At 40.9% G+C, this 25,013-nt stretch overlaps 5 protein-coding genes across 18 annotated transcripts; 2 read left to right on the top strand and 3 right to left on the bottom strand.

Annotated features, from left to right (window-relative positions):
* The first annotated feature begins 940 nt into the window (after window positions 1–940).
* On the top strand, window positions 941–6,349 carry LOC132470761 (acyl-coenzyme A thioesterase 1-like). Of its 4 annotated transcripts, none has more exons than XM_060069618.1 (12): window positions 941–1,085; window positions 2,754–2,886; window positions 3,092–3,301; window positions 3,503–3,602; window positions 3,694–3,899; window positions 4,220–4,395; window positions 4,509–4,625; window positions 4,704–4,774; window positions 5,083–5,170; window positions 5,250–5,330; window positions 5,560–5,695; window positions 5,854–6,349. In XM_060069618.1, exons 2-12 carry the CDS (start codon window positions 2,778–2,780, stop codon window positions 5,952–5,954), a joined length of 1,395 nt encoding a protein of 464 aa, XP_059925601.1. In that variant the 5' UTR covers window positions 941–1,085; window positions 2,754–2,777; the 3' UTR covers window positions 5,955–6,349. The 4 variants fall into 4 exon arrangements, with proteins under 4 accessions (XP_059925601.1, XP_059925603.1, XP_059925602.1 ...); XM_060069620.1 differs by lacking the exon at window positions 941–1,085 and adding an exon at window positions 1,117–1,230; XM_060069619.1 differs by lacking the exon at window positions 941–1,085 and adding an exon at window positions 2,455–2,522.
* A 330-nt stretch (window positions 6,350–6,679) lies between these two features.
* On the bottom strand, window positions 6,680–7,688 carry LOC132470762 (protein S100-B-like). 2 transcript variants are annotated; one of them, XM_060069623.1, is made up of 3 exons: window positions 7,535–7,688; window positions 7,081–7,270; window positions 6,680–6,861 (listed from the first exon to the last, which is right to left on the bottom strand). In XM_060069623.1, exons 1-3 carry the CDS (start codon window positions 7,538–7,540, stop codon window positions 6,791–6,793), a joined length of 267 nt encoding a protein of 88 aa, XP_059925606.1. In that variant the 5' UTR covers window positions 7,541–7,688; the 3' UTR covers window positions 6,680–6,790. The 2 variants fall into 2 exon arrangements, with proteins under 2 accessions (XP_059925606.1, XP_059925605.1); XM_060069622.1 differs by having other exon boundaries at window positions 7,127–7,270.
* Window positions 7,689–9,103: 1,415 nt separating this feature from the next.
* On the bottom strand, window positions 9,104–12,060 carry LOC132471060 (protein TonB-like). Of its 6 annotated transcripts, XR_009528753.1 has the most exons (6): window positions 10,576–12,060; window positions 10,395–10,476; window positions 10,029–10,069; window positions 9,725–9,818; window positions 9,417–9,631; window positions 9,104–9,234 (listed from the first exon to the last, which is right to left on the bottom strand). XR_009528753.1 is itself a non-coding variant. In XM_060070060.1 (5 exons), exons 1-5 carry the CDS (start codon window positions 10,411–10,413, stop codon window positions 9,196–9,198), a joined length of 408 nt encoding a protein of 135 aa, XP_059926043.1. In that variant the 5' UTR covers window positions 10,414–12,060; the 3' UTR covers window positions 9,104–9,195. The 6 variants fall into 6 exon arrangements, 1 of the variants encoding a protein (XP_059926043.1); XR_009528752.1 differs by having other exon boundaries at window positions 9,725–10,069; XR_009528755.1 differs by lacking the exon at window positions 10,029–10,069.
* Window positions 12,061–13,737: 1,677 nt separating this feature from the next.
* On the top strand, window positions 13,738–19,115 carry inpp1 (inositol polyphosphate-1-phosphatase). 2 transcript variants are annotated; one of them, XM_060070091.1, is made up of 6 exons: window positions 13,738–14,013; window positions 14,394–14,599; window positions 14,687–14,747; window positions 15,194–15,394; window positions 15,579–15,750; window positions 15,857–19,115. In XM_060070091.1, exons 2-6 carry the CDS (start codon window positions 14,396–14,398, stop codon window positions 16,341–16,343), a joined length of 1,125 nt encoding a protein of 374 aa, XP_059926074.1. In that variant the 5' UTR covers window positions 13,738–14,013; window positions 14,394–14,395; the 3' UTR covers window positions 16,344–19,115. The 2 variants fall into 2 exon arrangements, with proteins under 2 accessions (XP_059926074.1, XP_059926073.1); XM_060070090.1 differs by having other exon boundaries at window positions 13,747–13,986.
* Window positions 19,116–19,356: 241 nt separating this feature from the next.
* Window positions 19,357–24,920, bottom strand: dnajc14 (DnaJ (Hsp40) homolog, subfamily C, member 14). Of its 4 annotated transcripts, none has more exons than XM_060070078.1 (7): window positions 24,765–24,920; window positions 22,374–23,869; window positions 22,095–22,201; window positions 21,682–21,801; window positions 21,364–21,524; window positions 21,128–21,230; window positions 19,357–20,945 (listed from the first exon to the last, which is right to left on the bottom strand). In XM_060070078.1, the coding sequence occupies exons 2-7, from the start codon at window positions 23,694–23,696 to the stop codon at window positions 20,642–20,644; spliced, it is 2,118 nt and encodes a 705-aa protein (XP_059926061.1). In that variant the 5' UTR covers window positions 23,697–23,869; window positions 24,765–24,920; the 3' UTR covers window positions 19,357–20,641. The 4 variants fall into 4 exon arrangements, with proteins under 4 accessions (XP_059926061.1, XP_059926060.1, XP_059926064.1 ...); XM_060070077.1 differs by having other exon boundaries at window positions 22,374–23,903; window positions 24,765–24,917; XM_060070081.1 differs by having other exon boundaries at window positions 24,780–24,895.
* Between the last annotated feature and the right edge of the window lie 93 nt (window positions 24,921–25,013).

Below are 25,013 nucleotides of genomic sequence, written 5' to 3'. Positions count from 1 at the left end.
CGTCGAGTTGAGTTTTAAAGACAATAACAACTTGTTCTTCTCAACATAAAATCCTAAAAACACGTAATTATTAATGGATGACAACGGACGCAAACCAATAGTCGTGCTTGTTAGTGATTTAATAATATATTAGATTAATATATTTAATAATAATACGTTAATAATATCAACCATATATCTGAACCTAATAATTTCCATTCACACATTAATTTCAATTAGATTTTGTGATCTGTTATTTTGTGAACTGGGTTGTACATAGCGTGTGCTTATACATTTTGATGCCACAAACAATAAAAAATAAAAATACCCCAAAAAAAAACCAGGTACAATGATCCCGATTAATAGGCTATAGAAATGCCCATTTCTAAATGTTGCGTTTTACAACAATGCAGCCACAAAAACGATCCGCCGGTTGAAAGGAAGGGGTCAATCACTGCATTGACATCCAACACAAATCAAATCAAAACCACAAATCAAATCAGTCAATTTTTCCTAAAAAAAAGTGACAGTTTTTTTGGTAGAATGGGCTTAGACATATAGATGTCTCGTCTGCGCTGCTGGCCAATGGAGTCGAACGTCCGCGCTGGCGGCCATCTTGCCACAGTCAGCTGCTCACCCATAACAGTGTTGGTAGTGGTATGTACCATACTTTTTAAATAACCATAACTTGCTCAATTTCCAACCGATTTTCAAACGGTTTGGTTTGTTATAAACGTCAGAGATGTAGTTATGACACTGAATACTTATAAATAATTATTTTAGTTTCTAAAAAAAAAAATAGAATAATGTTGTAAAATAGGTACAATATTATATAACCACGTTTATGACGTTTGTAAGAAACCAAACCGATTGTAAATCGGTCAAGATTGCCTGTGATAAGATGGCCGCCTGTGATGACGTTCTAGACGCCGCCGTAAGACATGTGTTCTTCTATAATATTTCCATGTTTCTAGCTGTAGAGCAGGCAGGGGGTCAGCCCCCCCCCCCCCCCATAGTTCATATTTCAGGACACATGGCCTTCATGGCATAACAAGGACTTTCTTGGACCCCAAACAAATATATATTTGGATCGACCATTTTATGAGGTAGGCTTTGTGGTTCACGTTACATATCTTCAAACTATTGTGTCTGACAGTTAATGCTAGACCAGTGATCCTACGATTTTCAAGAAAAAGCCAAACATGATGAGTGATCTATTACTACTTTGCTTCCGTGTAAAGGCTATAACAGGTAGGCCTATAGGCTACATGTAAATGTATACTGCGGTTCCTATGCCTAATGAAGTGATTAACTGCAGTGATCAATGCAGTGACCACTCATTATAATCAATATAAGTGATTATAATGAGTGATATGTGAGTTTACGGAAGATAAAAGCCTACCTTGCGAAACATTAAAATAGGGCTTTCGAAGTTAATAATTAATTTAAGCTTGTTCTTCAACATTCACCACAACAGGCTAAACTTATAGGCTTTACAATACATCATATTGACCTATGTATCTTTTGAATAGGTCATAAGGCCTGTACACAAACATCCGATGAAAATGTAATCAACTCACAACTAACGAATAATTTGGTTGGTGGTTGTGTTAAACGTGTGTATGCTGTGTCATAACAAATAATATCATATTTAACAAAATGTTTTACATTTTTTACCTGGATTTTTCGAGATTTAATCAGGGTAGAATTTAAATAATATCAATATCTTATTAGTTATAGGCTACCATTCTGGATAAACGGCTCTGTCTTTCTGGGCTCTGCGCAGTCCAGATTGATTATGTGAGAAGTTAATACTATTTAAATTCCGTGTCAGCTTCCTATTAAATATTACAGAGATAGTTACACATTTTTAATTATTAATTCTCTTTGAATAAATAATAATGCGATTTCATAATCGACATTCCATGTCATCTTTTGCCAAATTTATGCAATCATGGCTCTGCTTCTAAAACGCAGAACAGTGTATCACTCAATTACAGTGGCGTCACTAGGCTGTTTTATTCTGGGCTAAATCCCCGGATATTATATAATTAGCCCTGAATATAATTTTTGAAATAAATATATATATTTCTTTTCAATATTTATTGGTATATTTACTGGTAACTATGGAATACATTAATGCAATTCAGTCTAGAAGTGATGATTCTAATCACTAATGGTAGTTATTTAGAAAGAAACATGGGGATTCCAGGGACGTCTACAAATATAGCCCAGTCCTTTTAGATAGTCCTTCTGGCAAGGGAATAAACAGTTTAAAAACATAACCAGACTGTTTATCACCTCAAGTGTAGCTATTTAAATCTATAATAAATTGCGCATTTTCTTTATTTAGGTAAAGCTTTATGAAAACATTTTCATGCACATGCACAAAAAAATTGCTTTTCCCTCTGGGCTAAGCCCTAGGTGTTTATGAAACCTAGAAACACCCCAGCTCAATTACAGGGTATGTGTAACATAAAATATGTGTATCGTAGTGGTTTTATCTTGAGTGTTGGATTTCTCAAATTTTGTAAGCAGCAAAAGTTAGAAACATATATTTTCTGTCTTGGAGAATGTATTTCAGATCAGCTCGGTTTTTCTGTAAATCATTGATAATGAATTACTTTGTTGATCCGATATATAGATAAAGCAGGGGAAAAGAGGAGTTGGACCTGTGTTCTTTACATGTATGACACGAGATTAAAACATGCAGTTCCTAACAGTACAGGTTTAGTCAAATAGGATGTAATAATACTGTTTGTGTCTAACTGAAGGGTGGACTGTATTCCGTATCCGCAATGCTGAAAGCCCATTCATCCGTGACAGCACTATTGCGAACCACAGGAATAAGCATCAGACCAGAGGTCACCACACTAAGAAATGTAGCATGCATGCAACATTTGTTAGGTAAGTTGGTATCTCGTTCATTTTCTCACTTGCCTCTGTAAAAACCTTTGCACACACTTTCACCACAGCATTTTATATTAGTTTGGGTTATTGCATTATTAGAATAAAGTTATTTTGTCTATGTGGTCTAGCATCGGTGAGCTGGGTCAAGGACAAGTCTTGACTTGAGGCTAGCTCCCAACATGTGTTTTTTCTCTGACTCAAGGGGCTGTGCGGTGGAAGAGCCAGCTCAGGCCCGCCCCATTGTTAACAGCTCGACCCTCGCGTGCCCTCATCGACGAGCAGATCAGCATCCAGGGGCGTTTCCTGCCCCCGAACTGTCCCGTTACCGTGCGGGCACACATGCACAGTGAAGAAGGGGACCTGTGGGAAGCCTTTTCCCACTATAACACCGATAAGAATGGGGTGGTCAACTGTAAGTCCAAAGGATAATCGTAATACTGATTCAGAACAACAAAATGTAAATGTAGGAGTGTTAACGTTTACTATCTGTTACCACATATCATCCAATGAGCGCAAGTCCGACTGACATTAATAAGTATTTCCAAATCTACTTTTGACAGTATTAATCTGTACTGGTTCTTCCCTCTTTCACTATTGCTCTACCTCCCAAAAGTGACCAAGGATCCCTCAGTAGGGGGGTCATATTTTGGCTGTGAACCAATGGGACTGTTCTGGGCACTGCACCCTGCACCGTCTGCAAGGCAGGGTCTGAGGTATGGAGCTGCTCATCTGTGGACTGAATTCACTTGAATGCTCCATTTGAATCCTCCACTCAAACCCCTACTGTCTGCCCGCTCCACAAAGGCTTAGAAAGAGAGACGTAGAGACCCCCTACGTGGTGCAGCTGTCCCTCTGGGAGGGCCACATGACCTCGGACCAGGACCCCATGGATGAACAGCATGCAGGTTGTCTGGCCGCTTTGAGTGTGGAGCGCTGGTACATGGCTCCACACACGAGGAGGGTCGAGATCCGCCAGAATGGGGTTGTGGGAACGTTATTCTTACCTTCTGGTAAGCAGATAAAGAAAGAACCCATTTTTTAAATCCGCTATTATTTATAATGACACAGTTTAAACACACGTTTGTTACATTTATTTTCTATTAAATAAAAAAAAAATATATAGAATATTTAAAAAATAAATCTATTCTATTTATTTATTTGTTTGTTATTTTAAAATGACCGCTGTTTATCTCGGCTATAGAGCTAAATTATGGATTGGATGGATTGGTACATTTACCTGCTTGGCTGAAGGGGAAATGTAGCTTTATTAGAGAACATTTGACAAACCGTGCAGCTCGGTGACCGACCGGATCCCTTCCATCCCACCCAGGTCCGGGGCCCTTCCCCGCCATGGTGGACCTCTGGGGCATTGGAGGAGGGCTGAACGAGTACCGCTCTGCATTGTTTGCATCTAAAGGCATTGCCAGCCTGTCTCTTGCCTACTTCGGACACAAAGACATCCCTGGTCCACTTAATCAAATAAACGTTGGGGACGATTACTTTCGGGTAAATTAACTTCTCCTATTAGTTACCCTCTGCAGTATGTTGGTGGTGTGTCCCTATCTGATGCAGCTAAAGCTGACCTGTTCTTGTTTTAAACCTTTTCCCTTTATTGGAAGTCGGCATACAACCTCCTCCAAGACCACCAAGAAGTCTGTGGGGAGAGAATTGGCCTCATTGGGCTCTCTTATGGAGTCTACCTTGTCCTACATATGGCCACTCATATCGGCCTAAAAGTAAGATGAATTCATAAGTAAGTCAAGCATAAGCAAGCATATGTGTCAAAATAATGATTTTTTTTTTCTTCCTCTCAGCCAAAGTGTGTGATTGGTATCAATGGACCAGTGGGAAGTAATGACAAGTGGCCTAGCATGATGTCTGGAAGGTTTCCAAATTATGTATACACACTATATAGCTGACATGTATTTCCCATTTTAGGCTCTTTTTTAATCTGAATAGATTGGAATACACCAGGAGATAGAAAAAAAAAACGATACAAGCTAGTGTTTTAAGGGAAAAAAAACTGGCATCAAGGTTGTACAATGTGTTTATATTTCAAGAGCTGGATCTTCAAAAACTTTGATGCCAGTTTTTTTCCCCTTAAAACGCTAGCTTGTATTGTTTTTTATTATATGAAGCCTTATTATCATGTTCTAACACCTCATGATATACCTGTTTGCTGATGTGTTGTAGTAGCCCGAAGGCGGTTGATGAACATGGCAACTTCACTGTTAAAGATATGACGATGCCTCATAACATTGCCAAAGACAACAAAATTAAGGTAGTATTTGAGTCCCCATGAGCCTGCTACACATTTGAAGCAGTGCTCAATGACTCCATCACGTTGTGGGTCTTGGCAGATAGAAACGTTGGAATGCCCTTTATTATACATATTGGGTGAAGACGACAGCAACTGTGCAAGTGTGGAGTCAGCAAATGAGGTGAGCAAATGTCTAAATGTATGAAGCTTAGCACATTCAAATATGGCTGGATTAATACTTTTTAAGATTAATTCTTAATAGCAACATAATAAAGACAATATTTCTAAACCTAGACAATCTACGTTCAGAAATATAAAAAATCACACAATGCAATGCAACATTGGTTTTCCTCATCCTAGTACTATTATTTTCTAGTTCTTGTTCCAATCTTGTTGTATCACTTATTCAGATTGGGGAGGTCCTGAGGTCCGCCGGAAAAGCTCAACTGTTCACCCGCTTGTCGTACCCTGGGGCTGGTCATCTGATAGAGCCACCTTACTCTCCAAACACAAGCGTTTCCCTTTGGAGGGCCAAACCAAAGAGAAGTACGTTGTTGGGGTTTTCTCTTTGTTTTGCTTCAAAACGTAACATTTTGCTTTGCTGGAATCGTGGCAGCAGTTGAACAACCTATATAAATTCTGTGAGTGTTATGGCAAATTCTAAAGGCATACTTTAATGCTCTCTTGTATTTGCTGATTTGTAGTCAGAGCATTCTGGGGAGGGCACCCTGCACCCCATGCGGCTGCCCAGGAAGATGCCTGGAAGAAGATGTTTGATTTTATGGACTGTAACCTAAGAAGATAAACCGAGAGGGCCCCAACCTCACACTTTGTGTTCTTCTTCTGAGAAAAGAAATAAAATTAAAGAATATGCAAAAGTAAAAAGTATACCAATATACTGTACAACTACTATAAAGCACTTTTATGTATTCCCTATAGCTATTACATATTGTTATAGTTTTGATTTATGACATAACTGGCAAGAATTAGGACAGGCCGAAATTACAGTTGTATTATAATAACTATGTATCGAATATTCCACGAATAAACAATCTACAAAAGTTTGTGAATGTCAATTCACAAACTTCTAAATTAAACAAGACAACCAATTGTTAATTCAGACCAGATGATTCTGGTCTGAATTAACACAACTTCACAACTTTGAAAAATTAAATAAACTTGAGTTAATTTGTGCCGAAATTCTACCTTTATGTACTACAGCAATAGTAGCATTTCTAAAACATTAACTCCATTCATGTAATTTATTTAAACCGGAAAATATAATTGGTGAAGGTATTCACCCATAAATATTATGCTAGCATAATGAGCACAGTCCCTCCGAGCTCCGCATCGGGATCGACCCGGACCCCCCCTAACCCTAACCCATCTGAAGAATGTATCGAACACACCCCTGCCTGGCTGGCAGGCTCTGGTACAAAAATACCTTTGATCATGATTTGATATGACGACTCTATTTGTGGTCAACATTTAGTGTCAGTCCATTAGCAAAATAATGGATTCGTTCTTAGGCATGGTTTAAAGTTTAATGGATGCATTAAGTTATCGATGGAGATTCAAAGTGGTATAAGGTCATGACATTCTGAGGTAACCATGGCAATTAGGGAAATGAACTCTTGGAAGTCAATCTCCAGATCTCCGTTTTGATCGAGGTCTGCAAAAAGCCTGTCCAGAGTGTCGTTCTCCTCGATTTTCTATGGAACAGATGGAAAGGAACATTTGGCTAAACAACACTTTTTAGGTTTGTGTAGCTGTGCTCTTTTATATATCTACACATTCATATTATTTAATCAGCTCTTGTGAATAGACAACTTATTTTAGTAGAGAATTGACCACAATCAACAAAAAATAAGTGGTTCTTCGACATTGTTAAGTCTAGAATATTTTTTGAGGCAATAATGCGTTTCACTTACGCTGTACTTCATAACACCGATATCCATACTGGAAGGTTTGGCTTACCATTATGAACTGGCTCATTTCATTATTGATGAGGTGTTTGAGCTCTGCTTTTTTCAGCTTGCTCTTGTTCCCAGAGTACTTGTGGAACACATTAATGATGGCAACGATGGCTTGCTCCATGTCACTTAAGCTGGGACGAGTTCTCTGCAATGAACACATCTTATTTTAACAATCAAAATCATATCCAGATTCCACACACATTTGTAGGAGGTAAGTAAAACTGCAATATATTTTGGAAAATAAAAGATGTATATCTATATAACAACCTACTGTATATTCGATTTTACATCACATGCTTGCGAGAAAATAATGTTTTCTGAATCTAATTAAAAAAATTAGAAAAGAATAGAAAAAAGTAAGCAGCACAACAATCACAATTAGTATCATGCAAAATATAGACTGGTTTACCTGCATCGTAGATGTTGTTTTTGATGGAGCTGGAATATGAATGCAGTGAAGGAGACCAACAGAAGAACTGACTGTATAGTTGCTTCACAAGAAGAGTGAGCCTGCAGTCTCCTCAATCCCCCACTGTAACGCCTGTGGGGTCTAATGGATGCTAGTGGTGAAAGGCATTCTGGAAACCACTTACTCCAAATGTGAAGCTTAATTGGTGTCATGTTACTGCTAATTGTATGAGTCTGTGCTTGGGTTCTGAGAGCCATATACATTTGGTGAAGAATTTAGAATTATGTGAAGGTTCAAGATAATAATAGGTTCAAGGTAATTTTCCCCCAAAGAAGACTGCAGTCACTACTTCACGAACATTGCTTTATTCGTGGGCTCACGCAGGATAATCAAAACAACCACCAGTCCTTCCGTGGTTACCCTTTTTCTGCCTTAATGAAAAAATTCTATAGTTTACTATAGTAAATAAACTATAGTATACCCTATATATACTATAGTAAATATTGTAGTGTTTTTGAAACTTACTATAGTAGTTTTACTACAGTAAACTATAGTATACTACAGAAAATTCTATAGTTTACTATAGTAAATAAACTGCAGTACATATACTATAGTAAATATTGTAGTGTTTTTGAACCTTACTATAGTAGTTTTACTACAGTAAACTATAGTATACTACAGAAAATTCTATAGTTTACTATAGTAAATAAACTACAGTACATATACTATAGTAAATATTGTAGTGTTTTTGAACCTTACTATAGTAGTTTTACTACAGTAAACTATAGTATACTACAGAAAATTCTATAGTTTACTATAGTAAATAAACTACAGTACATATACTATAGTTAATATTGTAGTGTTTTTGAACCTTACTATAGTAGTTTTACTACAGTAAACTACAGAAAACTGCAGTTTTATTACTACAGTATACCACATATATACTACTACAGTAAACTATAGTATACTACAGAAAACTGCAGTTTTATTACTTCAGTATACTACATTATATACTACTACAGTTTACTACATAAACTACAATCTACTGAAGTAAATTACAGAACTTTTATTATACTTTTATTTTGCTATAGAATACTACAATTACGATACCATAGTACTATATATACTGCATTACAATAACTGCATTATGTAGTATTTTGTTGTTCTTTTAACTATGTCATTGTACTTTACCTAATGGATATTTTCAACTGTATCACTTTTTGTTGTTGCCATTTTTAACCATAGTGCTGTAACAATAATTCACTGCACATAAATTAGGCTTACAACCACCATTAACACAGTGTTTTCTACAGACTGCTAAAATACAAAAAAAATAGAACAAAAGTTTAACTTTCTTTAAACAGTTGATAATTTATTGTTTCTGAAATTTGGCAGCATTGTTCAGCTTTTGTCGTATAAATGCTTTTATGTTTGTATCAGTTACGTAGGTGAACTTCAACTTTGCAGCATCTGTGGGAATACACACACACACACACAAACACATACACGAAAGATGAGCATGAGAATGAGGATATCACTCAACCAACATCTTTTCTCATTTCTATATACCTGCTGGATGACTGGCCAGTCACTGAATGGCCTGCCATATATTCCCTGGCATACATCCCATGTAGGAGATCATTTATGAACTTCTGGGGGCTTTAGAAGGAGCAGCGCTCCACAAGTCCTTTTGGAATGACCTTTAATGCAAGTAGATAACATTACCACAAATCTACTTCAACATACAGCAGACTAGCGTCTTACCCCAATGATATATATATGCATTTAGATTAACCGAGTGTACGGCTGATGCATTTAGAAAAGCAGTGCAACTGAAACTAAGTAACTTAACCTATACAAATAAAGTCAAACAGATTCTTACAGAGTGGCCCAGGGCCTCTGTTGCTGATGCTGATGATGGACCTGAAGCTGGTGATGGGTCTTCTGTTGCTGGGGCTGGAACTGCTGTTGGTGCTGGTGATAGTGTTGGTTCTGGTCTTGGTCTTGGTCTTGGTGTTGGTGTTGGTATTGGTGTTGTCGTTGGTCTTGGTGCTGAGCGGAGAAACTCCTCCATCTTCTGCAAAACGTCTGGCAGCACTGAGCAAAGGATTCATAATAGCCTTTAAGCTAGCATGTAAAACAGAAAAACCCTTGTGTAAAAAAAAACAAAGTTTTCAACAATAGCATTACATTTCAATGTTGCTATTTTTGCCTTGAGAGAATCATTTTCCCTCTGCAGCCTGTGGTTGTTCTCCCTCAACAGCTCACAAGACGGGTGATGGCACTGAAAATAAAAATTCCATTAAAAAAACAAAACTGACTCACATACACCTGGGCAAATACAGAAGCCAGTTAGAGGGTACAAAGCTTACAGCTGATAGATTACAGGAATATATTGCTGTATCTATCCCTATACTATAGAGTTAGGAAATAAAAACTTTAATTGTAGGTAGAACATTAAGTGCAGACAGTTTATTGCATTATTGGATCTTACTTCATTCCTGGTTTCATTAATTGAGTTCAGCTGACATGATCCTATGACAAACAGAAGATGTACATAGAGTTAAGGGTTACATCAAGACTGTACAACAGAGGTCAGCAGGGGGGATGAGCCTGAGCGAGTAGACAATGCAGGCGGAACAGGAGATGAATACTCAAATCTAATCTTGTTAATATGCTTAATAAGTTGACAGAAAGCAAAAAGTCAAAATGATCTGATAGGCCAGGCAAAGCAGGCCAGTTGGCAACCCCATGGTGTACAATATGACAGACAACATTAGGCTACATCCCATTACAATAATTCACTGATGTTAAGAAGCACTTCCATACGGTGAATATTTGTACATCACTGCACCAATACCTTGCTTTTCCAGTTCCATTAAGACGTTAAGACCTGTGTTTTTTCTCTTCTTCTTCTTCTTACATTGACTTAACTGAGGATCCTTTAAATCATGATGAAGTTTAGTTTTTCAACGATTTTAATTTAACTCATCTACAAGGCCTATAGATGACATTTCTGTAATAAAACTTTTGTTACCTACCAGCGATACTACGTCGTCATCGTCGTCAGAATATCGACCATTCTTCAGTTTCTTCCTTTTCCTCTTCCCTTTCTCCTCCGGGCTCGACAGTTTGTCTCCACCATCAAGATAATGCCTCCTCTTGCAAACTAACTCCTCTCTGTTGTCTGAAAACGTCAAAATTATGACGTTTTCATAATGTGTGTTTAAAATGCTAGTATTATTTTGGGCAAAATAAAGTTTCTCTCTATAAATCCAGGCCGCGCACCCCACACTTCCCCCACACTTCCCGCGCCTCACATTATAGGCCGCGAGCTAGGGGGCCTTATCGTGCCTACCGTTATAACTAAAACGTTTACCGTGATATTTGAAATATTACCATATGCATGTAGTTATGCACATATTTTATCTAAACATAGTCAAAGGAGAAAAAAACTTGTGTTACTTACCACTGACTGATATAATCCGTCCTGGACATGACATAATCCTTCCCTTGTTTGGCCAATTAACTTCATACGTTACAAAAGGATCTTTCTTTAATTTGGCAAAACAATTCGAAATTCACCATTACTGTAAAATTTGCTCGCAATATATAGGTAAGTTGTTTACCCCTTGCTGCAGTGACGGAAATGTTGATGAAAGAGTAAACAAAAATGAAGGGTATTATTTTCTCGTAATGCCCTTACGGCAACAACTGAAGGAGCTCTTCCAAAACACTACTTTCTACAAGTTCTTAAACGACAACAAAACAAATATGGGCATGGGGGACATTTACAGTGGAAGTATGTACACCTCAAAACTTAAAACCTTTGTTGGTACCCTTGACAACATTTCACTTTCATTTAATATTGATGGGGCTTCAGTTTTTAAAACATCCAATTACTCAATTTGGCCAATTATCTGCACAGTCAATGAACTTCCATCTATTATTTGTGGAAAGTATGCTCTTCTTCATTCCCTTTGGTTTAGTTCTAAACCCGAAATGCCAACACTGTTAAGGCCATTTGTCAAGGAATTACAAGAGCTATTCACGGAAGGGTTTTCTTGGCATGACAACACTGGTCATAAACACACCACAAAAGTTGCCCCAGGTGTCTGCATATGTGATGCGCCAGCCCGTGCCATGGTACAGGACATGAAACAATTTAACGGCAGATATGGGTGTGGGTTTTGTCTGCATATGGGAGGAATAGAACCAAAGGGAAAAGGGTTTACACGTGTATATCCTCACTCTACTGAGTATCCTCAACTAAGAACACATGATCAGACTACCCATCAGGCATCTGCTGCAATACAATCAGACACAGATGTTAATGGGGTTAAGGGACCTAGTCAACTGCTGCTACTTCCTAATTTCGAAATTATCAAACATTTTGTCCCAGAATATATGCATAGTGTTTGCCTTGGTGTAACAAAACAATTTGTCAGTATTTGGTGTGATTCAAAAAACTCTGCTTTGCCATTCTATTTACAACCGAAAATAATCCAACAGATTGACAGTTCTCTCCTCACACCCACCACATGAAGTCAAAAGATGTCCAAGGTCATTGTCCGAGAGACACTATTGGAAGGCATCTGAATGGAGGGCATTTCTTTTCTTTTATTCCCCCATTCTTTTGAAAACAGTTGTACCCCCGGTTTATTATAATCACTGGCTATTACTTGTCTTCTCCATCTACACACTCCTCCAGGATAATATCCAAAAAGCTGATCGTTTGCATGCTTCCTCTTGTCTTATGCGTTTTGTTGTCGAGGTACAAGAGCTTTATGGAAAATGTTATGTATCTTATAATGTTCACTGCTTAACCCATCTTAGCAACGCAGTTGACATGTGGGGTCCGCTGTGGGCCAACTCTTCATTTGTTTATGAAGACACAATTGGCACTCTTCTTGAAATGTTCAATGGTACACAGGCAGTCCCTGAACACATTTTTAAGAGATTTTTTAACACAAAAACACTAATGCACCACACTGAATTATTCAACAATGCCAGTGATGATATCTGTGATCTTTGCAACAAACTTGTTAACAAAGACAATACAGTGTTAAAATCATACAAAGTAGGTAGTGGTGCTCGGGTTGTCGGGAATTACACAACAAGAGTAATTACAGTGGGGGAAGTCCATTCTCTTTGGAAATTATATAGAGGCCAGTGTCAAAGAATTCAAGAGATGTTTCATCCACCACACTTTATACACCACTGAAATGTATGCAGCAAATTTTAAACGCAATAATTCTTGTGTGGCTCTAAAAAATGGAGAGCATGCAGCATTAAATCCATACTACTTTGTAAGCTCAATTGTGGTTGCTTATCAGCATGCAAGTGTGAAGAGGTGTACCTACAAATTTTTAGATTAAAAAAGGATTCCAGACAATTAAGAATCTATGATGATTTCGCTAAGGTGAATACTGCTAAGCAAATTGTGAAGTTCAGAAAGACCCATGAAATACTTCTTTGCAAACCTAATGATATTTTGTGCAAATGCTTTTGCTACGTACACGATGAGTCAATTATTTTTATCAAGATGCCTGTATTAGAAAATGTTTAAAGTTAGTAAGGCTTCAATTGTCTTTCATTGTTATTATATTCTGGCTGTTATATTCTGGCCTATGCATGTTGTGCATTATGTTTTATATTTATGTGTGGTTTATGTTTCTACAATAAAATCTCCACATAATACAAATATTTGGCTTATGTTTCACATATTCATTTTAGGACAAATTACAGAATAATGAAAATATATATTTAAAAAAAGTATATTATAGTTAACTATAGTAATCTATACTGTACTACACTTTGTAGTGACTTACTATAGTATTTACCATAGTACACTACAATGTCTGGAAAATTACTATAGTAAATCCCACACTATATTGTAGTATAGTATAGTAATCTATAGTATACTACACTGTGTAGTAACTTAATATAGTATTTACCATAGTACACTACAATGTCTGGAAAATTACTATCGTAAATCCCACACTATATTGTAGTATAGTATAATAATCTATAGTATACTACACTGTGTAGTAACTTACTATAGTATTTACCATTGTACACTACAATGTCAGGAAAATTACTATAGTAAACTATAGTAAATTACTAACCCTAACCCTAACCCTAACGGACGCATCTGGCGCCGTTCTGCTTGTCTTTTGACCTGTCTCGACTGTACATTTTTAATATCAACCTCCAAAACACTGCCCGCCCCTATGTGACGTCATGAGACGTGTGCAGCCGCGATCAGGAAATACAACTTGAAGTAGCCCGGCGACTGTTATTATTTGAGCGGTTATAGACGTCTGTAACCTGTTAATATCTGCTTGTCACTCCGTTGTCGTGACTGCGGGTTGGAATCAGGGGGGGAAAGCTTACTGGAATTAAAAGATTCCAATACGATCATTTGCAGTCCGACAAGGAAACGATCAGCAGTAAGTTAACCTATATTCTCGAGTAAGGTATGGGTTTCTACATTATGCAATTCTTTCACGTGTAATCTTATAAAGACTTTTATGTAATCGCTGTTGGGAACAACCATCTGAAATCAATGAGCTCTGCTTAGGCCCGGATGAAGGTGACATATATACTAATAGGTGAAAAAACAATACGGGCGAAACGGTGTGCTGTGAAATTAAGAGGTCCAGGCCACACCTCTCAAGTACTTTTTTTTTTCTACCCAGAAATGCCCTATTTTCTCCCGAGACCATAATTAACTCCAGTGTGTCCCAAAATACTCCCTCACTCTCTGGTCACCCAATATGCGCCTCGTTCATTTCTCACTCTTTTCAGTGCGCCATAGCACTCCTATCTAAAAAACTTTGACTATATTTTATTCAAGGAATGGCTGCTCTACTAAAAGTGCTGCTTCGCGTAGCAGAGAAAGCAGCCAATGTGGCGCGGGTCTGCAGACAAGAAGCGCCGCTCTTTGAGCTTCTGGTGCAAGAGAAGACTGGAGATGATAAAAACAAGAAGTTTGTCCAGGACTTTAAGACACTTGCTGACGTGGTGATACAGGAGATGATCCGACATTATGTCGGTGCAGAGGTAGGACGTCTACTCTATATGCCAAAGGGTTTGTGTAATATCATGATAATATCAAATCTTACCTTTATGTTAATATATTTGCTCTAGTTCCCTGAAATGGGCGGTTTCATCCAAGGCGAAGAATCCAACAAGTTTGAAAACGGTCTTGGTAATTATTTCACTACACTTGAAAATATTTCACGAAAATTTAAACCAGATTTTAAACGAATTACCTTTTGAGAACGTTTCTTTCATTTAACATCTGAAATATTTTGAAAAGATCTAGGCATGGGGTAATTAGTGAGACTTGAGGGGAGTTTGGCGCACTAGACAATTATTTATTCATTTCTGTACTTTAAGTAAAGAAACCTGACTATTTACAGATATTTACAAAGTTTCATAACTTCTAATCCTACGCAAACCTTACAAAAATGTACCGAAAAGAAAAAAAAAGTTAATTTTGTTAATGGTGATCATTGACGATAACCATTTCGTTTACTTTTTGACCCAGACTGCTCAGGTATCTTGCCTGAGAAATAACTAAACTAAATAGTAGCAGTAGTACCATCCTCTCTCATGTCATGTTTTAAATGAGTGTGTGTTGATGTCCTGCAGGAGAGAGTGTGGTGGTGACGGTGTGTGCGTCGGAGACGGAGACGGCGGCGCTGTTGGAGGCCGTGCTGGACGGTGACTCGACGGCAGCGGCCCTGCTGGCCAAGGCCATCCACCAGGACCCGGCCGCCGTGGACACAAACACTGGAGACCTCAGCATACCGCACAGTCCCTCCGAGCTCGGAATCTGGATCGACCCCATAGGTAAAATGTTGTCAGACCACTTACCGGTATTTCTTTTGGTATGCAGCTTTTTGTGTAAAAAAAAAAATGGAACTGCTAGGCATCTGAAGAATCTATCAAACACACCATATAACACAACCACAGCCAGTGGTACAAAAACGAGTGACATAAAAAGTAACTTTTTTTCCCATGTTTTGATATGAAGACGCCACCAGCCAGTACATTGAGGGTCGTGAGATGGTATTGGAAGAGGGACACCTGTCTCCCTCAGGTCTCCACTGTGCCCTGGTCCTGATCGGGGTTTACCTGCGTAGCACTGGGGAGCCAATCATGGGGGTCATCAACCAGCCTTTCAACTACAAAGATCCTTCGGGGCGGTAAGTCGTGAATAACCCCAAAGAGGACCGCATTGATAATGTGCAGCTATAACTCTATCTGAAGGAACGACTCATTCTTTTGTGCGACACTCTCTGCTCATCACAGCTGGCAAGGAAAGCATTTCTGGGGCGTGTCCTGCGAAGGTGTGCGCGCGTGTTCCGTATCCCTCCCTGAGAGTCCAGCCGAGGGCACAGGCCTGCGGGCGGTGCTGAGCTCCAGCGAGAAGCCCGCGGTGAAGAAGGCGCTGGCCTCGCTGTGCGGGCCGGACAACGTGACCTACGCCTCCGGGGCCGGCTACAAGATCCTGTGTGTGATCCTGGGCCTGGCCGACCTCTATGTCCTGTCCGAGGGGAGCACCTTCAAGTGGGACTCGTGCGCCCCTCACGCCCTGCTGCGGGCGCTGGGCGGGGGCATCGTGGACTACACAGAGAGCCTGGGGACCCCGGAGCCCCGAGGGGCCCAGCTCACCTACCACCAGCCCCGCACCCAGAACAAGGGAGCGGACTGCTGGGCCAACCAGGGAGGCCTGGTGGCCTACCTGGACTGCAAGGCACTCGGCACGGCCATCGAGGCGCTCAACCTCAAGCCGTAGGGGCGGAGCCTGTGGATGTAGCACGAGCCAAAGCACTGTAGCTGTCGCTTAGATGATATCCATATGCGTTTTCTATTTCTAGGGAAGGAAAGTTAGGGGAATGGCTTGGTGTAGGTTTATTTTAAGCAAATATTCTATATTATTTAATACAGAACCAGATATGCTTATGTTAATATGAATGGCGGTTGAACTATGTGATACAGTATTTGGGTTATCTTCGGCCATCTTTGCAGTTTTTAATATATATTATATATATATCATCATTTGTTTTTCATCTCTCTGTTATGACTATTTAATATACGTTAAATGTTAGTGATACATGATATATCTTCCAACTCCTAAAAATGTAGGCATCATGTATCCATCCCCTGATGGCTGTAATTGCAGATGCAGCTGAGAATTCAGGTGCTGACCTCCACTTAGAAGAGAAGGGAGTGTTTCCAGCACAGGTTCAGCGGAACGGCCACATCCTAGCCTACATTTCGTTGTTAACTTCACTCTCCACTGATTTGAATACCAATATAATGGTATGGGCTGACAGCTCAGAAAAGAGATCTCATCAGCCCTCAGTGGAGAGGCTAATTATCGGTCACCAAAGGTTAATCTATATTTTCTAACTGCCAGGTGTTTTGGTTAGCAATCTCGCAATAATCTACAAGTTATAAATAGATTTTGTTTTCATTTCAACCTACAAAAAAAACCTCACATGTTTTCCCTGCCAAGGTGACCTCAATATCAGCCAGTGTCTGGTTAAGGCTGTGGCTGTCTGAAAACACTCCTTTTAAGGAGAAAAGGAGGTGACCTGGTCTGTGTCTGTGGCCGTAGCCCCACTGCTTAATGAAGGTCCGACGACGGGAGAGCCGCACCAGGCCAAACTATGACTTGTTCAATAATAACAAGCAGATTTCCTCAAAGCGGACCTATGCAAGCGTATCAGTTCCTTTGAAGGAGATGCAGTTCATTTTTGCTATTTCTATGTCATGATTGCTATTGCATTTGTTTTATATTGATGTCAATTGTTTAGTATGGCAATTATACATTGTGTGCTCAGAATTAAAGAGCTAAAAAATATCAAACTTTAAACCGATAGATCACAAAAAACAGCAGGGGTTTAATGGCAAATTACGTTTATTTTAAAAACCGGAGAACGTGAAAGAAATCAAATGTAATTCCAGCAAAAGACGACCCAAACCGTCTTCCCTAACCAAAGTGGTCGGTGTGTTATAAAGGCCTGCACACCACTTCCTGTTGATTGTCAGATTTTTGCATTTATTTTTTGCATATTGTTTTAATTTAGGGAAAACCAAGCTGTGGGTACCGATTGGGTTAACCACATCCAATGCACTCCAGTGACCTAGCCCCTTTTTATGTGCATGTTTAAAGTCTAGGAATATTTCTCAGTAAAACTTCTGAATCTACAAATCAGTTATGTATGTGTATGTGTTATAACTTTTACATACACATTCACCCCATTTTATTCTGTGTCTGGCCTTGGATATACCCTATATATTTGTTTTACTTCAACCATAATAATCTTAATGTACAAATACGAAATATCTGTGGAAGCCATGTTGAATAGTCCAGTCCAAGAAGACTTTGAAGGTCCTGACAATTCCATACCTGGAGAAGCAGCAGACAAATGTAACTTATTCCAGCTGTTAAGAAACAAAACACCAAAATTAAACCAGCTCCTATGTAAAGGAGGAAAAAATAAATAAAGCATTAAGAGGCTATTGAGTACTTTTCAGTCAAACCCAGACATAATTTTTTGGGTGGCCTAAAAATAATTTGGAAAATAAAACATTCCCACCATGCGTTGTCCAACTTCAAAATTAGAAGTTATTGATAAGTGTCTAACTTATTCATTAAACCAAGTTAATCATGTTTAGAGAAAATATCCTGTAGAAAAAAAGTGGGGTTTCCTTCAACACAGAATTTCATTAAGAGTTAAATTGCTTTTCTTTTTCAGGCCAAATCCCAAACTTAACTAGCTCACTATCTTAATCTGATTGAAATTGCAATTTAGTTTTAGTATTGTAACACATTTCACACAGTGAGGTAATGATATGCAGATATTAATTCCTTGACCAAAAACTAAATTTGATGGCACTACAAAGAAGTCTACATACCGAGTCATTGCCAATCATCAATTTAGACAGTTTTTGCAACCAATAGGCCTACAGTAGGCCTACAGTTACAGCCTCAGACTAACTGAAACTGACCTTACCGAAATTGGGTTCAAATAGGCAAGCAAGTGACAATTGCCCACACACACAATTACAACCTAGTGAATCATCTGCAGCATGGGCAGGGAATAAAACACAACCGTTAAAGAATGCTGTCGGCATAATTCGGTTTTCCATTGTCCCCCAATAAACAATCTACAATGACAATGTAATTTCTATCTTGGGAAGTGCCAGACAGATGCTTCAACTGTTACCTTGGTTTAATCGGTTATCAAAAACACATGAAAACAAAGCAATTGTGTTGCTTTAGTCAGCAGAATGTATCTCTAAAGTGTAACGGGATCCCTCACTTTCTTAATTTCCTGACAACAATGCGAATATCTGACCCTCACAGGAGTGCATTACACAGGGGGCCAATGCAGAGTCCATAGCTGCCCTGGCGCTGCTCGCTCCACAGACTAGCTGAGAGCAGGCCAACATCATTCCTTTAGTTGTTTACCTTTCAATAAGAGAACAAAGGAAAAAGGAATGCTGCTGGCCTGCCGTTTGAATGTTCCACATCAGAGGCAGACATGGGCTTGCATTTTACCTTTCAGTTTTTTGTTAGTAATAATTACGTCTACAATAATTTCTTTTGAAGATTCCGTGTTCTGCAATGTGTCGGAAAAGAATATAAAAATAGGATTTATTCAGTAATATGATTAACAAGTTTTCAGTTTTCCTAAGGGGTTTGAGTTTCAATAACAAATTCAATCAAATTAAGATCAGATCAAAGCACATTTATATATTAAATATCAAGACCAGGTCACAAAAGTCAATAAGCCAAATCATAATTGTCCAACATGTTTTGTATTACTGGAAATACATTTTACCAACAAGGTTTTCCATCCATTCCATTTGTTCCCCAGTGTAGCACACGGGGGCATTTCGAATCTGGACTAACAAGGATTAACTTCACTAGAACCATCTGTATGTATTCTTCCGGAGAACCAGGCAAAGCATCAAGAACCTTTTTACCATTCTCAAGCCCAGGCCGAGCCACCCACTGCATACAAAAATAATAGTAATCATTTGTCAATTCACTGCAAGTTCAACGCTTTAGCAGAACATAAAGAGAAGCTTTGTGCCAATATTCTGTTGCAATCTTCTCTTCAATCCAAAGTGAGACAAATCAATATCACTAAAAAGGTTTAGTTGATAACCCTCCTCCCGTCACCATAGTCAGCGCAGAAGGCAACATGTTGAAATGGTACACTATCTGCCTGATATCTCATCACCAAATATCCCCATCTGTTATTTTGACGCCTTGGCTGATGTTTGCAATAGCATGCCTAGATAATGTTGTATGAAAAAGTGAGCTTTTTCAGATATTCAAACATCTATGTAATGCAAAACATTACAATATATTTTCTGAAGCTGCATTGCAGCAGATGGAAACAGACCTATCTTCTTGGTTGATTTCTGCACCAATGACAGTTGTGACTAAATGATGGACTGAACGAGGGGTAGTGGGGGAAATAGTCCAAAAGCAGACCACTCTCAAATTTGCCGGTCCAGGCATCACTGAAACATTACCGCGAGCTAGATCATCTCTTGATTTAGGGGATCCAGAACGCAACCTCCAACAGGGCTTTGCTTTATCCTTCAGAACCAAAAAAGCAAAGCTCAGCAGAAAAAAAAAAAAAAGTTTAAAAGCAAGTGAGTCAATTGTGCATGCAATGCAAAATTTGGCAGGAAATTAACTTGTACAGCATTCTGATATATTTCAAGGCTACAGTCGTCTTAAAGACCCAAGACAACCCAAAATAATAAAGTAATGACGGATGTTATTTTAAAAGCACCGTTGCCTTCATTTCTCCAATACTTCCCCGCCTAATACTTTGCCTTCTTTCCGATTGGTCTTCATGATCGGGTCTCTCCTTTTGGCCGATGTTGAAATGACCGTCAAAGAGACGGTTCTACCCACATGAATCTTCCTGAGTTCAACTCACGAAGGGCCGATCTTGGCGCACCAAGGGGGCTTATGAAGAGACAAACATGGGTGATATCTGTGTGTGTGTCGCGTCTCATTGTTGCCATTAGGTCGATAACTATAAAACCAGTCATGTGATTTCACCTCTGAAAGGGCTTGCGGACCTTTTTCCTTCTCCGCGGCGGTTTGCCACTCTCCGCACATGTCTCGCTGGCCTCCGGCCGCTGGGCGCCCGGCATGAAGAATCCACCGTGTGCGGGCGGGGGGGAGAACGGGGGAGGGAACGGGGGCGCCCCCTGGCCGGTGGGGTGCGGAGGTGGGCCCGGGGGAAAGAACCCCCCGTTGGCGGCCATGTCGGCGGCCGGTCCCCCTTGAAAGATGCGGTTGAAGAGGTCTTGTAGGTCGGCGGGGTTACTGGGACCCGGGGCGGGCTCCGAGGGCGTCCTGGAGGTAGGGAAAACACAGCGGCAGTTAGAGGACAAAAACCTCCCCTCCATTAGCCTGGACGTTATCCTACTAACAGAAGTCCATTCCTGGAGACATTACGGTCCCTCTCCCATGACCGCCAATGATGAAATGACCATTTAACCCTAGATCGACTGCAACCATTCCCAGGTGGGCCTTACCGCTGACGTGCAGCACTGCCAGTGTTCTTGGAACCGAATGAGATGTGATAGGGCACACGGTGTGTGTCAGGCGAAATGCCAATCCTTTGGCAACCTGCCCACTCTGTAAAACAATGAACAAGGCGGTTTAAGCGTTACACTGCACACCGCTGTCGGCAATGTTTTTAACTCAAATACCACGTTATCGTTTATTTCATTAAGCTCCAACGGCAACCATCTTCTGCCATCAAGTTCACCTGTGATGTCGTAGACCTTGCCATCCATGAAGGCAAAGTATGTGATCCGTAGGCCTAACATGCTGGACTCAGCCCACAGGTCTCCCTCCTCAGCGCTGTGGAAACGGTTGCATTCACCACAAAACCTGGCCTCAGAAGGCTCACGGTCCATTTCGAACCGCCTGCAGAAAAACACAGCAATGTTTCAGCGCTCACTTGTCACTTGACTGGTATGAATGAGCCAATAGCCACGCTAAATTGTTTAATTTGATTTATCCTGTGTACTAAAGCCAGCAATGCTTCGATGGGTATGTTAGATGGACGGAGGGCGGGACGTACTTGTGCTTGCCTTCACATTTGGTACACATCATGGTATTCATGGCTTCCTTAAGGTCGTCCTGCAGTTTGGTGAGGAACTCATTCATGGACTTTGACAGCTCAGTTGCCGCCATTCGCTTTCTGCGTCAGAAAAAATGAACAGCTAATCAGTTAGCTAATTTGATCCGATTAATTTGAAACAGCAAGTTAAACATATGGGGTTGTCTTCAGGAGGTGAGAATAACTTCATGTTTATGCAATGATTTTTGAAAGACAAAGCAATTCAGAAGCACCAGTGAATAAAAGACAGGGTGCTCAATCAATTTTAATAGAAGCAAAGCTTTCTTGTTGAATCTCTGACAATATCCAAGACCTTTAATACAGAGAATTGTAAATAAAGTGGGGCTGAACGTCTCCTTTTTCCTTCCACTCACATTTCGTACTCTCGCCGTGTTTCAGGGTTACTGACAATATCCCAGGCGGCCCTGAGCACTTTGAACGCCTCCCCAGCACGGGGGTGCTTATTCTTGTCTGGATGGACCTAGCACACAGGGTAGAAAAAACCGCAATAAACAAATGAGAATAACTCCAACACTCCATATTACCCAACCATGGTTACAACATTACAACATTTTGGATGATGGACCACGTATAGACAGACGCACACACACACACACACACACAAACACACACACACACACACACACACACACCTGGACAGCCAGCTGCCTGTACGCCTTCTTCAGCTCCGCCTCAGAGGCGTGGACCTCCACACCGAGCACAGTGAAGGGGTCAAGCTCCTCCTCCGGCACCTGAGCCAAGGCTAGCAGCCTCTCCAGCTCCTGGCCCGGCTGGCTCTTCCCCAGTTGGCCAGGGGAGTCCGGCAGGGACACGGGCACCCGCCCTTTTCTCCTAAACCAGTTTCTGACCGTCTCCCTCAAAGAGTTCACCCTCTTCCAGAGCCTGGAGTCCTGGCATGCGGCCCAACACCGGTTTGCCCTCTCTCCGCCCACCCGGATCAGAAGACTCTTTCCCCACAGGGAGGCCAGCATTACTATGGCGCAAACCAGGGCAAAGCTAGTGGTGGCCACCTGCTTCAGCCACTTGGCAGACCGCACCGTCTTATCCACGACGCCCGCAGCGGTGCCTCTGGCTCCCTCCAGGACCCGCAGAGCGTCCGCCTTCATCCCGGGGACGTCGGTGACCTTGGCGAGGAGCTGGAGGCCGACGTTGTACAGAGTCATCCCCCCGGTCTCCACGCCGACGCCGCAGTGGTGCGTGAGCGCCACGATGAGCTCGATCACCATGTGGACGCACGAGAGGCACCAGGTGCCAAGGGACTCCGACAGCAGCTCCTTGACGGCCAGCACCAGCTCCTGGCCCCGGCTCCGGCGGCCGCGCCCCTGCTGGTGCTGGTGGTTGCGCCTGCGGTTCTGTTTGTGCCTACTACCCCCGGACATGACGGTACCCTTTTGAAAGGAAGAAAAGAGTAGAGAACTGGCCGAGCTGTGGCTACTTGGTTCAGAAACCGACCCCCCGCCACTGTTCCTGGACCTACATCTCTTCCCCACCCCCTGCGAGCTCCTCCCACCCGCGTCGCCGTTCATATGTGGCGATTTTACGTTTTCAGTTGGGCTTCCGCCTTGGCTATCTTCCTCTTCCTCCTCATCTTCTTCTTCTTCATCCATACACTGAGTGTCCACACCTGCATAATCCACACCTTGTTGTTGGCCTAACATGTTGAAGACTTCATCGTCTGCATCCCTGTGTGATTCTATGTGTTTGCCAGTCTCTTCTTCAGCGGTTCCTGAGTCTCGAGGCATGGCTAGGTTTGAGGTGTCCGGAAGGTTATTGAAATCCAGAACTGATGTAATGTCCTCCACAACGGGTGCCCTGTGGGGGTCCTCCTCCCTTTCGCTGAACTCCCAGTGGTTAGTACTGGTCACCAAAAGGGAGCCACCAGAGAGCAGGGGGCCATCGGCACTCTCCTCCTCAGTCTCAGTAATGCCATCCATCTCCCTCTCAGATGAAGCCATCTCCAGTGACCTTTGCTCTTTCGATCCAGGTGTAGATTGAATGGAATCTCATCAAAGATGATTGACTAAATTCATTCTCTCAGTCGATATCTTCTCCGAATTCTTGTAAGGCACAAGCAAGTCACGGTTAACCCCATTCTTCTTGCGTCTCACTTTCAAGGTTTGGGTCTTTCCTGGATAATCAGAAGCACATCACACATTGGCCCCCTGGAATGATAGTTAGATTTAGTTCACTAACAAAAAAAAATAAACTTAGATCACCATTGAAGAATGTTCTTTCACCTGCGTAATATTATAAAACTCATGACAAAACGTCCAGATAGTCAAGAAAAAAAAAAAAAAAGTTTACTCAGTGTTAAGTTCACAATAAACGGACAATTAAATTTGTTTTTGTTTTTCATCGAAAATGTATCTCTTAAATAGTCAAAGATTAACAGTTACATCTCGCGTTTGAGTTAACGGAATCGTTTAATCTACCGTTCTGCAAGGATCTCATAACGAATACCCGACAGAAAACTCTTCAATCTTCCATTTATATGAGGAAGCATTAAGCAAACAATTAAGACGACTTGCATTTGCTTCAGACCTTTTGACAGATCGGGATAAACGACTCTGGTCGGACCAATACCTTCCGCAACTATGAGCAAAGGACCGCAAAGAGAAAAAAGCTGTCCTTGTGATAGGTCACCATGTATGGTTATTGAGTGAACTGACACCTCAATCAAACCACGGCTAGCTTTGCAGAGCAGCCCCGGCTGGCCCAGGCGATGGTGGTGTTAAACAAAGTGTGACAGTTGTACATTCGATGGTGAACGATTGGATATCCCCGGAGGAGCACAGTAGTATCTCAAGCAAACATAACCATATAAGCTACCATTAAACGTCTATGTCGAACAAACTGGCATGCCAGATGTAAACAACCCAGAACTAGCTAACGCTACGATAGCATTGCTTCCCCTTCCTGTGAGGTTAGCGAGTTTGATCGGAGATATCAGTCATTTGAAAAGGAAATTAAATGGATCTAGCAAATTCATCACAGCACTCTCATTCATTCGATGGTATCGATACCTTGGAGGAGCATACATGCGATTGACGGGTTGTTTTAGGTTGTCACTGTCCCATGTTGTTTTCTCTTACTTCCCTTACTTCTTCTTCTACATATATTGGTTTATTCACAGGTCTTCTTCTACGGTTCATATCGGTCACTGCTCTCTGTCGCCTCTGTGGAGTGAGGACGTCAATGCATGTAGATGTTGGATTTGGCTTCTCCAATCAGTAACACGCACATTACCACCATCTACTGTTCAATGTTGGTCA

Source organism: Gadus macrocephalus, chromosome 13 (genome assembly GCF_031168955.1).
Source record: "Gadus macrocephalus chromosome 13, ASM3116895v1".
Lineage (NCBI taxonomy): Eukaryota > Metazoa > Chordata > Actinopteri > Gadiformes > Gadidae > Gadus > Gadus macrocephalus.
The sequence above is the reverse complement of the archived record's forward strand: the minus strand, read 5'-3'. Positions and strand labels throughout refer to the sequence as shown.

What these genes read in the sequence shown, in the direction of transcription:
- LOC132470761 (XM_060069618.1), top strand. Translation starts at nt 2,778, where the DNA reads ATGCTGAAAGCCCATTCATCCGTGACAGCACTATTGCGAACCACAGGA. An exon ending in AACGTTATTCTTACCTTCTG is followed by an intron (nt 3,900 to 4,219) that starts GTAAGCAGATAA and finishes CATCCCACCCAG; the next exon opens with GTCCGGGGCCCTTCCCCGCC. An exon ending in CCTAGCATGATGTCTGGAAG is followed by an intron (nt 4,775 to 5,082) that starts GTTTCCAAATTA and finishes GATGTGTTGTAG; the next exon opens with TAGCCCGAAGGCGGTTGATG.
- LOC132470762 (XM_060069622.1), bottom strand. An exon ending in AAATGAGCCAGTTCATAATG is followed by an intron (nt 6,862 to 7,126) that starts GTAAGCCAAACC and finishes TCTGTTCCATAG; the next exon opens with AAAATCGAGGAGAACGACAC.
- LOC132471060 (XM_060070060.1), bottom strand. An exon ending in AAAAATAGCAACATTGAAAT is followed by an intron (nt 9,632 to 9,724) that starts GTAATGCTATTG and finishes TCCTTTGCTCAG; the next exon opens with TGCTGCCAGACGTTTTGCAG. An exon ending in CAGAGGCCCTGGGCCACTCT is followed by an intron (nt 9,235 to 9,416) that starts GTAAGAATCTGT and finishes CTTGCATTAAAG; the next exon opens with GTCATTCCAAAAGGACTTGT.
- inpp1 (XM_060070091.1), top strand. Translation starts at nt 14,396, where the DNA reads ATGGCTGCTCTACTAAAAGTGCTGCTTCGCGTAGCAGAGAAAGCAGCC. An exon ending in GACATTATGTCGGTGCAGAG is followed by an intron (nt 14,600 to 14,686) that starts GTAGGACGTCTA and finishes TATTTGCTCTAG; the next exon opens with TTCCCTGAAATGGGCGGTTT. An exon ending in TACAAAGATCCTTCGGGGCG is followed by an intron (nt 15,751 to 15,856) that starts GTAAGTCGTGAA and finishes TGCTCATCACAG; the next exon opens with CTGGCAAGGAAAGCATTTCT.
- dnajc14 (XM_060070078.1), bottom strand. Translation starts at nt 23,696, where the DNA reads ATGGCTTCATCTGAGAGGGAGATGGATGGCATTACTGAGACTGAGGAG. An exon ending in CAAGGTCTACGACATCACAG is followed by an intron (nt 21,231 to 21,363) that starts GTGAACTTGATG and finishes ATTGTTTTACAG; the next exon opens with AGTGGGCAGGTTGCCAAAGG. An exon ending in GGCAGTGCTGCACGTCAGCG is followed by an intron (nt 20,946 to 21,127) that starts GTAAGGCCCACC and finishes CCCTACCTCCAG; the next exon opens with GACGCCCTCGGAGCCCGCCC.